The sequence below is a fragment of the Arachis hypogaea genome, chromosome 15 (assembly GCF_003086295.3).
Source record: "Arachis hypogaea cultivar Tifrunner chromosome 15, arahy.Tifrunner.gnm2.J5K5, whole genome shotgun sequence".
In the NCBI taxonomy this organism is placed as follows: Eukaryota; Viridiplantae; Streptophyta; class Magnoliopsida; order Fabales; family Fabaceae; genus Arachis; species Arachis hypogaea.
Genome location: NC_092050.1, coordinates 8896773 through 8910046, shown reverse-complemented (window position 1 = coordinate 8910046; position 13274 = coordinate 8896773). Strand labels below are relative to the sequence as shown.

Here is a 13274-nt window from a genome sequence, read left to right as displayed (position 1 = left end):
TTCATATAAGCAACTAAAATGAAGCAAAAATCAATAAGAAATTCCGCATGTTGCACATGTCAATTATATTAGTTATAAACTATATTAATAATTACTAATTCAAGCAGTCTAAGAAGTTTGCCATTGTAATACTTAATCATTTTCAAGTTTTTAATCTTAAATATTTGTTAAAGAATAAATAAAATTCCAATAATAATAACAATAAGGGGAATGAGTGGACTTTGTTAAGGCATGTGATCACAACTAAAAAGCTTATTAGTGAAAGGTAGTGTCCTCAAGTAGCAGACAGACTCAAGAATAGTTTATTCACATAATAATCCATATTCATTGATCATAAAGCGGACCATTAATGAAGTTGATACATGTTTTCCATTTCCAAATTGATTCTATCTAAGATCTGATTCATAGCTTATTCAAACAGCATTAACTAAATACATATTTAATTCTTAATTGTGAGCCAAACACAGTGCAACTTTTTTCCGAACGTGATAAAAGGATTTACTAATCAATGTTATTATTATTAATAGACTTTTATTAAAGACATTAATTAAGATATCTCTTTTTTTTTTTTTTGGGTTTCCACGGTATCCCCAACCCGACAGGCCAAGGACTAATCCGTCGCGGATTGGAGCTCCATTTAAGGGTCTGCCGCTGGTCAATGGGTTGCTGCATGCACAAGGCGGAATTCGAACCCCCGACACTTACTTAAGCGGACGAGTGAACTGAACACTCGAAGTTTGTTACATTAATTAAGATATCTAATTAACTATTAAGCATTACTTTGACAAGAAAAAAAAAGAGATGCAATAACGTTGAACTATTTTAATAATAAGTAGCTAGAAGTGAATAGAAGGAATTTATAAAACTAAATACAAATAATTGGAGACATAAGATTAAGATGCAAGCAAGTGTGGACTTGATTCTGCCAAGTTCAGAGATGCTACAATAGTTTTATATTTTAATTAATTAGATTAGTACGTTAGATTCTCAACTACTATTAATACGACGGATTAATAATAATTGTCAAAGGATATCCCTGAAAATGTGTTCCATTTCACTGTCTTGGCTTCTAAAAACGACACAAATTGGAAAGGACAGAAGAAACAAAGGAAAGAGACCAATGTCATAGACTTGTTCTAATAATGGCAGTGAAAGAAAACAAACAACACACAGCTTCACTCTCCATAGAACACACTATATATATTTAATCAATTAATTAAGAAATGAAAAAGTTAAAAGTGTAAGTAAGTAAATAAGGTGGGGGCTTGATGCAGAGACATTCCCAATGCATTAGAGACAAATAATTATTTTGAGTTAAATGACAACTCTAATAATTAACATGCATGCGTGATTCAGACGCCTTCATTCTCACCCTCATATATATATATATACTCCCTTTTTAATATAGAATTTTGAGTAAAAAGATAAATAAATCTTTAAAAATTTATATTTTATATATGTTATGAAATTATTTATCTTAAAAATTTAATATGAATAGTTATATTCGTAAGAGTTTTTGTTTGGGTTTGTTTTATTTTTGTAATAGGTTTTTTTTATCTTATGTTATTTTTTCATTTTTAGGATTTGGATATAGAATTCTGATACTATGTTATGAAATCATTCATCCTAAGAGTTTAAGAGAAAAAAAAAAAAAGATAACATAAATAGTTATATTTATAACATGGCAAATTAATTCTTAAAAAAATACTAATAAAGCTAGCGACATTACCTTTAAATTAGCCTTTATGATTACGGTAAAAATTCTTAGTTTGAATCTATGATGCACTGATATTGACACGGAATACAACACGACACGAACATGCCAACACGCGAATTTTAAAATCTTACAAGACACGGAGAGACGCATACATATAAAATATAAAGTATTTTTTTAGATAAATCGTAATGATATTTTGATATTTAATTGATATTAAAATATAAATAATTTTTTAATTATTTTTAATATCTTATTTTAATTATATCAAGTATTTAAAATATTTTTTTGTTTTAATAAATAATAATATATACTATATCTAAATTTATTTCAAGAATATATGTTAATAATAAGACTGGATACGCTTGATGGTATTTAGGTGTATCCAAGTGTGTCCGACGAAGAATTTTTTATTTTTTATTAAGACACGGTTGGACGCAACAAACATGCGTGTTAGACAAATATTGGTAAGTGTCGTGTCAAAAATGTGTCCGATATGCAGATACAGCAACTCAACCAAGTGTTCGTGCTTCATAAATTTAAATTAATTTATCCATATTTATTATTTTAAAAAATTTTATTAATATTTTTTTCTTTAAGAATTAATCTATCTAAAATATAAGTCTTCAATCATTTATTTATCACTTTACTCTAATATTTTATTTTTGGATTTTTTTAATATACTAAAATAAAAGTGATAGTATTATTAATATTAATTAATAGTAATAAGAATACATAATACCCAAGTCCCCAGGCTGTGTTTGTGTATGTGTGAGTGTCATAATTATACCTACCCACACATGTTACTCTCTCTACATACTACTCACTCATCATGCCACTCCCATATACATATACATCATTGTTTTTTTCTTACTCATTTTCTCAATGTCATCCACTAATTAATACATGCACCATGTGTACAACTCGCTCGCATTTTTATTTTATTCTTTTGAAGCTTTTCTTTTATTTAATTAAACATAGGAAAAACGGATGAATGATGAGGTTTAATTTTTAGTAATTGGAACAAATTAACATGACCCGGTAGTCTTTTATATATTTATATTTATTATAATGTAAATATATTTTTATAGGTTGATAAAATTTCTAGGTTGACGCATAGAATATATAATATTATAAGGCATGTACATATATCGTGGTCTATCTAGAATATTTGAGTTAAATATGAATGTGATGGTAGAGAGAGAGTAGAAGGGTATGCTTGGCTGTATATGTGTGTAGGGATTAATTATATTTCCTTTATTAGTATTGAGGACATTACCATTGGGTACCCATCTTCTTCATCTTCACTATCTAATTAACCTTTGAAAGTGAAATGTCTATCATTTCGTATTTCTTTACCCTTTTGTCGAGTACCCTTTGAATTTCAATTTATAGTTCTTTATTTTGATTACATAAGTTTGTAAATTATACTTGTCATATATATTAATATTGTGTGTAAGATTAAGATTATGGACAATGAACTTTTGACATTTTAGTAGATTATCTCTACCTTTGTCACATTAACATTTTGGTCAAATTTTCATTTTATAAATTCTTGTAAGTTCTAACATTACATCAAATATCGTCAATTTTTTTAATTGCTTTTAGATTAATTACCATTCAAATAATAGATATGAAATATAATTACTTGTATTGATACAAGAATATATAATTAGAGGTTTTTTGTTATAAAATATTTTTTTATTTGTTTTACATTTATAGAATATAAAAATTAAATACTAAACACTGAGTCAGTTGAATTCTTGATAATATAATTTAACTAGTAGTAATTCTTTTTATTACATACAGTATAGTTACAATGATTATACAACTTTAACAAAATAAGTAAAAATATTGCCAAGATTAAAATCTTTTTTTATAAATTAAAAAATGTTAGTCATGATAATGATAAATTAATGTTTTATATATTTATTGTATGGGTAAAAATAAATGTAATTTCATCTTGTTCTATATGTTTCTGGTTTCTAGAAAGAATATGCAAGAAATGCAGCTTTTGAATTGGTACGTAATGTGTAAGAAGGGAAAGATTGTCGAATGCAGAAGGAGGGTACAAAATAAAGTGGGGCACGCCAGCACCATAGAATTTTGTAGTAGTAGTAATCGTAATCCATGGAAGTGAGTAGTGAAGCCATAAGCATAAAAGTAGAACCACGACATCTTTATTTTGTTGCCATCCATCAAAAGTGAAATGACACAGCTATTTGCACATGACTTACACCTCTTTCATCCACTCATTTCTTTCACCCTATTTATCAAAATATCTGTTACAATTCACAAATATATATATATATATATATATATATATATATATATATATATATATGGTTTGATTTAGTTACCTACCTAACTAAATGTAATTCAAAACAAAGAGTAAAGTAAGTTTCTTGTCTCTTCATAAAATCTTTTTTTATTTTAATTCTTATAAATTTTTATTTTGGTTTTGGTTGAGTTAAATTTACAAGGTCTTTATTTTAGCTTTGCTCCATTAATCAAGTGTGATATGAAAAAATAATAGAAATGTTTGAAAAATAATAAAAATTAGTCTAAAATTGTTTTATTTTTTATTTATTAATTATTTTTGAAATAAATACATAATATTAAATGTAATAAATATGTGATTTTAGAAGTTATATACATGAAATTATAAATGTTAAGTTAAATAAGATAATTTTATATTATTATTTTTATAGCATTACTAAAAATTAAATACTAATGTGACATGTTAATTAATACTTAACGGAATAAACTAATGAGATGACAAAAATAAAAATACTTTAAATTTTATTTGACCAAAATAAAAAATTTATAGAAATCAAAATAAGAAACAAAATTATTTAAGTTTCATTTTACTCTTTAAAATGTCTTTATGTAAAAAGATAATAATGAAAAAGTTAGATAATTTGATATGGTATTTACTTTAATGAAAATATCTTTATGTAAAGATGATATTGTGAATCGTTAGATAATTTAACATGTTTGACTGAATTATATAGTTTATAATATTATTTTCATATAAAGATATCTTTATAGAAGTACCCACCATTTAATATATTTGACAACTTAATGTTAAAGCAAAAAGTGAAATTTTGGTAAAGAGTAAAAATTATTTTTTAATAAAAAATTTACCAATAAAAATTTATCATGTGCAATACATATATTCATTCCAATAAAACCTTTACTCCTCACTTAATTTTATTTTTTTTTTAAAAAATTCTCCTTAATATAACAAATATTCATATTATATTTATTACCCTTATATAAAGACATTTTCGTATATTTGTTTAAGAACTTGTAGAATCAAGTGATCGCTTTCTTGCCAATGAGTAATAGCTCAAATGGCATAATCTCCTCATACTCAATTAAGAGGTTGCGGGTTCGAGTCTCGTATTTTTGGTAAAAAAAAAAAAAAAAAAAAAAAAAAAAAAAAAAAAGTGATCGCTTTCTTTGCATAGATGTGTTACCGAAATTGTTGGTTTCATGTCTTTTGCTTTGATTGGGTGATGGGCTAAGATCTTGGCCAACCCACTTGTGAATTTTGAGTTTTGAGTGACGTCATTGATCTTTTTGAGCCACGTAGTTTTCACATCTGAAAAAACAATAATGGAATCTGAAAAGCCCAAAATCATTCTTCATGTCACACGAACGATTCCGCCTTTTTTGTGGTACTGGCCCAGCCCAATTACTTTTTCTTTTCACTCAAGTCTACTTTCCACTTATGTTGATATTGAAATTAGTCCAGAAGATTCAATGAACATCAAGCTGTAAAGTATAAATTATAAAAGTCTTGTTAACCAATAAATTTTATATAAGCTTTTGTGAGAGGAAAAAATGACATGATATTATAGGTTAATGGTCAAATTGGACCAATTTTTGAAACGTCTAATATTTCAAAAATTAAATTATGGGTGATCTTTTAGGAACTATTTTGATATAATGTCTTTGTGTGTAATAATTTGTCAACAATAAAAACAAAAAAAAAATGTTTTTTTTTCTTTGTGGCATATGATGGTAAAGCCAAGGAATCTGTTAGGACATATCACTTTAAAGGATCGTTTGTAGTACATAGTGACAGCAAGAGCAAGAGTCGTAATCTGTACGTGGTAGAATGATAAGATAATATTATGGACCACTTCTTTCCGAGTGATTCAATTACTGGTTACTGAAGTGACCAATTGAATAGACCATAGATCTTGTGGTAACTCTACTACTACCTCATATTGTTTGGTACATCAGCAATTTGTACAACTTTGCATCCTCATACCAATTTTTTTTTTTTTTTTAATTTAGTTAAGGTGTGTATTAATAGTCAAAGTACTCAATAGTTAATAGTTGATGCGATTGGTTATTGCTCATAGAAGTTTCATTTTTCTTTGCTTTTTTCTCTTTTTAGATTTTAAGTGTAATTATTTGGATATTGGCTTATACATGCTTGTTTAGCATTGGCTTCCACTATAGCTTGCATGCCAAATATGCTATGGTGGATAACATATCACCAGGGAGATTAAGTAAAGGACAATAATATTTTTAACATGGATCTGAACAGCAACTTCAGTCCAAACATGCAGAATCTGTTGGGAGGTTTCAGCTTTCATGTTTTTTGAGAGTCAATCCTGCCAAATCTCAATCAGAAAATCTACTTGGATTTTCACCATTCATTGACAGGGTATGCCGGTAAAAATCTATACTTGACATGTTCAAGTAGATTCTCCATATGGTCCATTTCCAAGTTTTATTCTCTGGAATTATAGGATTGCAGATACTGATTTCGTTAACATATTCACAAAATTGAGTGCCTTTTACACTGAGATGACAATGGATGTGCATGTGGGAGGCCATGAGAGATATATCAAATCCTTTATTTCTATTGATTTTTTCAACATAGACTAGGCAAGAAAGTGTGAAATAAAGGTTTTCAACTTACTAGCCTTCTTGAGAATTTGTCATGAGGGTTTGAGGGCCCCTTACAAAGAAGCTGTCAAAATTATTTTCTGCAGGACTGGACTTCATGGAAGTAACATTTTTTGGACCTAACAAGTGAAATCCAGAAAAATGATCACCCCAAATATCATATCTATACTCATCTGCAAGCCCTTCTTCCTCTTGCGCTTGAACAGCTTTTTGGTTGTGACGTTTGGATCCAGGAGCCCGAGACTGCAATGTAACAGCAGAATTTGACACCAAGGAGGAGGGAGGCGACCCACCAACAACAGCAGTGGCATCACAAGTTGTCTGAACATGCATGCTAGCAGCACAACTTGAAGCTGAAGGTGGCGCATGAGGAGAAGACCTACTACTGCTGCAGTGTTTGAGGGGAACCTCAGGCTTAGAAGATGGGGAAGAAGCTTGATTGTTTTCAGAATGGGCAGCCACCTGTGTCATTGAACTACTAAGAGCCTCAACGGGTTGCACCAAGTTAGAAGACAAAAGCCAGTTACATTTAGGTGCAGCAGAGGGGACTGGGGATAAGGGAGATGAGGGTGTAGAGTTCCCACTCTGACTACTTGAAACTTCAGATAGTGCTTGTAATTTGGCACCATGAGACTTCCTCTTCTTTCTTCGACCCTTTTCTTTACCAGTGTTAACCATGAGATATGCCAATTGAGGTGCCTTGTTTGTATCAGAGCCCTGGACTGTTGTGGATGACCATTTACCTTCATCTTGAGTTTCCAACAAATGACTAGTCTTCTTATTGTTTTCAGACGTCTGCATCAAGTTTTGCGACTTTCCCAGCTCAGACGGATTGCCTTGATCATAAGAATATCCACCACATGAAGCTTCCACGAGATGGTTCATCTTCCCAGACATGGATAGCTTACTCTTTCTCTGGTTATGATGAAGCAAAGATGTTCCCATAGCACTTTTTATGGTTGTCTGGACTAAGTTATCATCACCCTTGCAGAAGTCATCCAAGGAGTCCAATATTGCGGTTTGGGGAAATACGAAACAAAATATCAGTAAAAGTAAGGACGCAACAAGAAGAATTCCAAGGTATTTTTTCACTCGCATCCAAAACATGGATTTCTTGCAGTTACTAAGCATATCATGAGAGATAGTTGCCTTAACGGGTATCAGAAAAATACCAGTAGCCAAGGCAAGTTCAAGATCTCGATGCACCATATCTGCAGAAAAATCAGTTTGGTATGATATCAAAAGTTTAGTTGACTCCCCAGGTTCAAGAGCAAACCCCTTACAAGAAGGAATATTAAAACCATCCAACCCACATTCTCTGCCAGAAACCCTGATTCTTATCACCTCCAATGGCAAGTCTCCTGTGTTCTTTGCATATAACTCTTTCACTAAAGGCTTTGAACAGACAGAAGCCATCTCTTTCATGTTAAGTAAGTTATAAGGAAGTGATAAATTGAGTGGCTTGAGCATTTTAAGATTGAAGTCTATGCTTTGGACATGGTCAGATCTCTCTAGCAAGGCTAGAGAATGCAGACCTCCAAATCCCCTTAAAGATATCCACTCAACACCTGAAAGATTGTTTCTTATCAATGCAGAACCACTCCAAACACAGCGATTGGATGGATAAAAAATTATTGGCCCCAAAGATGCATGGTCATATGGCTGCACATAAGCCTCTGTCAATGCACTCCCTGGTACTGAGAATCCATGCTTTGTTGGTGTAGCAGCACCTTTACCTAAAGCCAAATTACCAGATGAAGAGGGGTGAAATAAATCATCCAGAACCCTGCACTCATCAATGCTTTCCCCAGAGTTCAAGACAAGCTGCATCAAAACTGGATGTTTGCTAGGATTCTTAACATTTATCCACCTAGAGACATAACTTCCAACCTGAATCATCGGAAATAGCACCTCATGTTCTTCAAGCACAGACATGCTACCAGTGGTTCCTTGAGACTTCCAGTTTCCAAGAACAAGTTCATCAACAGCTGCTGTTTCCACAACCTTCACATAAAAGTAGCAGCAAAATTAGGTTTTCATTATTTGAGGAAATATGAATAAATATTAGGGAGAACAAGCAACTTCAGTTCCAATTGCATATAAAATAAATTCCTCCAAAGTGCATATGATGATCATACTTAAATTTGCAATAATTTGTGGAAAGACAACAAACAAATGAAGCAATGATTATGATGAAAGTTTCCATTTGTTTTTAACTCGTTTAAACATGATTCCTCTAACAGATGTAATATAATGCTTTCAAAGTGATTTGTTCTTTTCTCCTTCTGGTACAAGGCAGCAGAAGTAGCAAGGAAACTAAAATAACAAGACAAAAGAGAGGAGAGAGAACAGAGGAGAGGGGAGGGATATGGGACAAGTAGACTAGAACTATAATTCAAAAAATGGTAAAAGCACAATGCAGAGCTGCATCAAAACAGGCCTCTGTACTAACTGCTAAGCTGGAGCTGACTGTCATTATCATGTTCAGTATTTTAAATTTTAAGGTTTAATAACAATATCACAGAGGAAGAAGTATATATACCATATATATCCCATGCATAAGAAATACTTCCAAGGAACTTGCATATATCATGATCAGTTGATACAGCACATTACGTATTAAAAATTAAAAAGAATCCATCAGAATCAGCAGTCTAAATTTGAAGCTTTTTTTTATTTTTCCAAGAAAAGCATCAACCTTTGTTGTCAAATAACATATGGGCAGTGATGGCTGTGGCTACTTACCCCATCTTGTGGCAATTGCACGCTTCTGCCCACATAATATGCCTTCGCATTATCAGATTTGATAAGTTTAGAGTTGTCCTCTACTCCAACATATGACAGCCTTTGATGTTCAAAACAAAGATATAGTATGTCCTCGCATGGAACCTCAATCAGGGGACTGGTTGAGTCATTTGTAAGAATAAGCAATTTGCAGTTCTCTTGCAAGTTGGAGAATTTAGGAGGCAAGACATTTAAATCTAAGCTCACCTGACTACAGTAAATAATACCAACTTGAGTAACAGTCCCAGGGAAGAGCAGTAAGCCTTCCATGTAATTGACATGGAAAAGTTTCTCGTCAACAACTTCTAGAACTTTGATAAACCTTAAAGCATATGGGGCATAATTTTTTAGAGATATAGTGATGACATTATCACCACTATCACAAGTAGCTAGAACCTCAAGTGTAGCTGAAACAAATATACCTACAGTGTCAGAGGCAGCATTACTGTCCACTTCAGCTTCAATAGGAACTATAATAGTATCAGACTTGACTTGTGATGATCTCAGTAAATGCAAACAAAATGCACCAAAAATTTTCCCCTCAAACCCACTGGTAACATCCATTTCCATTAGCGTTGCAGAGCTATGCGGACCAATTTCCCAATTCCTATGGGGCCTGATTGCGACCATTGGTGAACCGATTTGGCTATTCTTCACACCCAGTCGATCCTTAATAGTTGGGAACAAAAGAGTATCAAAAGCCTCAAAATCATGTACATTACACATTGCTTCAGTTTCAACAGAACTATGCCCCAAAGAAACTGATATCCAAGCAGTTATCTCCTCCACATAAAGGGTTTCATCAAAGGGATTGAACAATGACAAATTCTTGCTGAACCCTCCACCAGGAGAAGTTTCCAGATCAGATAAGGGCTGAATGCCAAAGGGAGATTCAGTAGCATATCCTTTAGCTTCTACTATGAATCCACCAGAACTTGTCTGCAGAATCAGGTGAGCTAATGACAAGCCTAGACATCTAGGGAAGAAAACAAAACAAATCAATGCTGATTCACCGGGTCTTAGTGAAACCTCACTGAAGTTGCAAGGGTAGAACTGTAGGTCAGTGCTGAATGGCTCATAGATGTGTAGTATGCTATCATTGCATGTATTAGCCACAGTTAGGAAAGCTTCTGATGAAGAATATATATAATTTTGACCCCAGTCTAGCACAGTGGGTCCAATCCTTACATTAGGTGAGACAGAACCCTCAAAGGAACTTGATTTGGACATTTCAGAGTACTTTGACAAAAAATGTGTTGTCTTCTGCCTACATAAAGAGCCTCCACAAGAAGAAACATCGCTTCTGCCAGTTCTATGACCATCCTGGGCTTTAAGAGATGGTATTTCATTAACTCCCTCTCTGGAGTTCATAGAACAAGAAATAAACTTTCCATTAAATAACCTAAACACACCATAGTCAGATGACCAGCTACTGTTACTTGCCTGCCTGCTATCATGAGCCACCTCTATACAAAATGGACTATCATACGCACTACCAGAGCCTCCTAAAGAAGTCTCTTTTATACTTCCCTCTTTATGAGAGGACCCCAATAACATTGAAGGAGAGCAGAATGAGCGGGAGTTTGGACACACATTTCGAAAACTGTTATCTAAACTAGAGTCACTACAAATGGTGTCTGAAGTATCCACTTTGCAACTTTTTGTTAAAGAAGCATAAGCATCGGAAGCTGGTGGATTTTGCATCCCATTGCTAGAGTGTCCATGTGTGTCAGGGTAAAAGAAGGTACATGCCAGAACCACATAACAAGTGAGCGTTGTGACCAGCTGCAACAATCCCCTAATGGAAACACAAACAAATGTAAGTCTTTTCTTCTTCTTTTTGCCACTTCTAACATAAGCTAATATGCAAAACATTTAAAACACAAAATGCCTCCACCAACCCAAAAAAAGAAAATGAAAGATATGTAAAAGCAGACAAAAATTTTTTTTTCTTCTGATAATTTCCTTTGGTTCTGTTTCAGTTAGCAGACAATAACAGTTACAATCATCTTCCCAAATAAATGAAAATTACAACCAAATGCAATTACAGCTCACAGTAGCATAGCACTTATAAAGGAACAACTATTCTATTCTCTGCATGAGCTTCGTGTACCAAGCGTTAGATTAGTAGCAAGCAGCATATAATGCCAAAAACTAATAAATAAATATATCAAACACAAATATAAACATAGGGAATAAAGAAGTACAGAAAAGGCATGAAGCAATAAATTAGAATTCAGGCTTGCATGCTACAAGTAGAAAATATAAGCAACCCTATCAGGACCGTTGAGTTAAGAGGATACAAAATTTACCATACTGGAACCAACCAATCATCTATATTTAAACATAAGACCAGCATCAGTTGGTGAAAAATAAAAAGCGCCGAAAGAGGGGTATCAATTGCTTAAAACAGAGCACTCTAGGTACCAGAAAGCACCAACTCAACTATTAAAGTAAGAAAAATCATCAGTGAATAGGTGGCACCAAAAATAGAATAAGGCAATAAGTAGACAAATAAACGAGAAGAGATAAACAGAATCATGAGGTTCCAAAACGGGGAAAGTTTGGAAATTTATTGAAAATAGAAAGCAATGAGTGAGAAAGTAGGAGAAGAGATAGAGATAGTACCTGTGGGGGAACATGGAGAGTGTTGGAAGAAGATGAGTGAAATGAATGAGATGATTATTAGGGTTTGGGAGTTGATGATGATGAAGGAGGAGGAGAGAGAATAGAAGACATAGAAGTGAATAGGAACAGTGCGCTTAGAAAGAAAGCAAGAAAGAAAGAAAGAAAGAAGAGGGAAGAAGAAGAGAAAATGAAAGTGGGAGCTCTGAAAGGCAATTAAAAAATCATGAACACACCCAAACCCCAGACACAACTCTCAATTTTGCAGACACCATAGTAGACTGTAAATTAAAAAACAAACCCCGAGGTTAAATTTCTTTTTTTCTTTTCCTTTTTTGTTGACAAAGAAAAACAAAAGATGCGTATATAAAATAACATTTTTTTTATGGAAAAAATAGAGTATATTTGATATTGCTGTTGAAAATTAAAAATTATTATTTTTCAATACAAATTTTCTCTTTAGTATCCTTAACAACGTGTTCGGCTGCTCGTTGGAAGGGTGGTCAGTTGTCTAGCTAGGTATGAGCAACGGTGTGATGTTAAGAATTTGGACTTGGTGCAAATTTGGCGAGATAGTGGTAACAAAATATATATAATATAATAATAATTTTTATAATAAAATATTATTTATATATAAAAATTAATTATTAAAATATTTATTAATTATTATATATTTGTATATAAATATATGTATTATTTAATTTATTTTTTTATTTCAATATATATATAGGTAGTTATTTTTATGTATATATAATATGATTAGTCTTTAAAATATCTAATTTACAAATTAAAACACTAAAATAATAATTTAAATAATAAAATATAATTTAAAATTTTATTATTTAGGTTTTATATTTTAAAAAAATTGAGTAATCTTTTTGTTTAACAATACAATCGAAATATCTCTCTTTTTATATAGAATAATGTTATACATTCAAGTTTTTTTTGGTTAAACAAGCCTAACCAAATTAATCTAAGATAGCATTTTTGTAAAGGATACTCTTTCGAGTCGATTTAAAAAAAAAAACATAAATTTTATTTAAATTGAAAATTGATCATTCTAATGACATCTAATATGAAATTTTTAAATTGATTATGAAGTACCAAAAATTGAACAAAAAACTATTGTGGAGTCAAATTTAATAATTTAATGGGGACAAATAAATATTATTATCATATACTACTAAAAAAATTTCAAATTGTAGTGGGACGCTTGCCCCCA

At 31.8% G+C, this 13274-nt stretch overlaps 1 protein-coding gene across 1 annotated transcript; it reads right to left on the bottom strand.

Annotated features, from left to right (window-relative positions):
- Positions 1-6577: 6577 nt before the first annotated feature.
- LOC112748711 (uncharacterized) lies at positions 6578-12612 on the bottom strand. The gene is made up of 3 exons (XM_025796950.3): positions 12056-12612; positions 9389-11225; positions 6578-8647 (listed from the first exon to the last, which is right to left on the bottom strand). The coding sequence occupies exons 1-3, from the start codon at positions 12067-12069 to the stop codon at positions 6656-6658; spliced, it is 3843 nt and encodes a 1280-aa protein (XP_025652735.1). The 5' UTR covers positions 12070-12612; the 3' UTR covers positions 6578-6655.
- Positions 12613-13274: the final 662 nt, after the last annotated feature.

Bases quoted from the DNA above. Each gene is read 5' to 3' on its own strand.
- LOC112748711 (XM_025796950.3), bottom strand. The intron at 8,648-9,388 runs GTAAGTAGCCAC...TTTTATGTGAAG, and splicing joins TGCAATTGCCACAAGATGGG to GTTGTGGAAACAGCAGCTGT.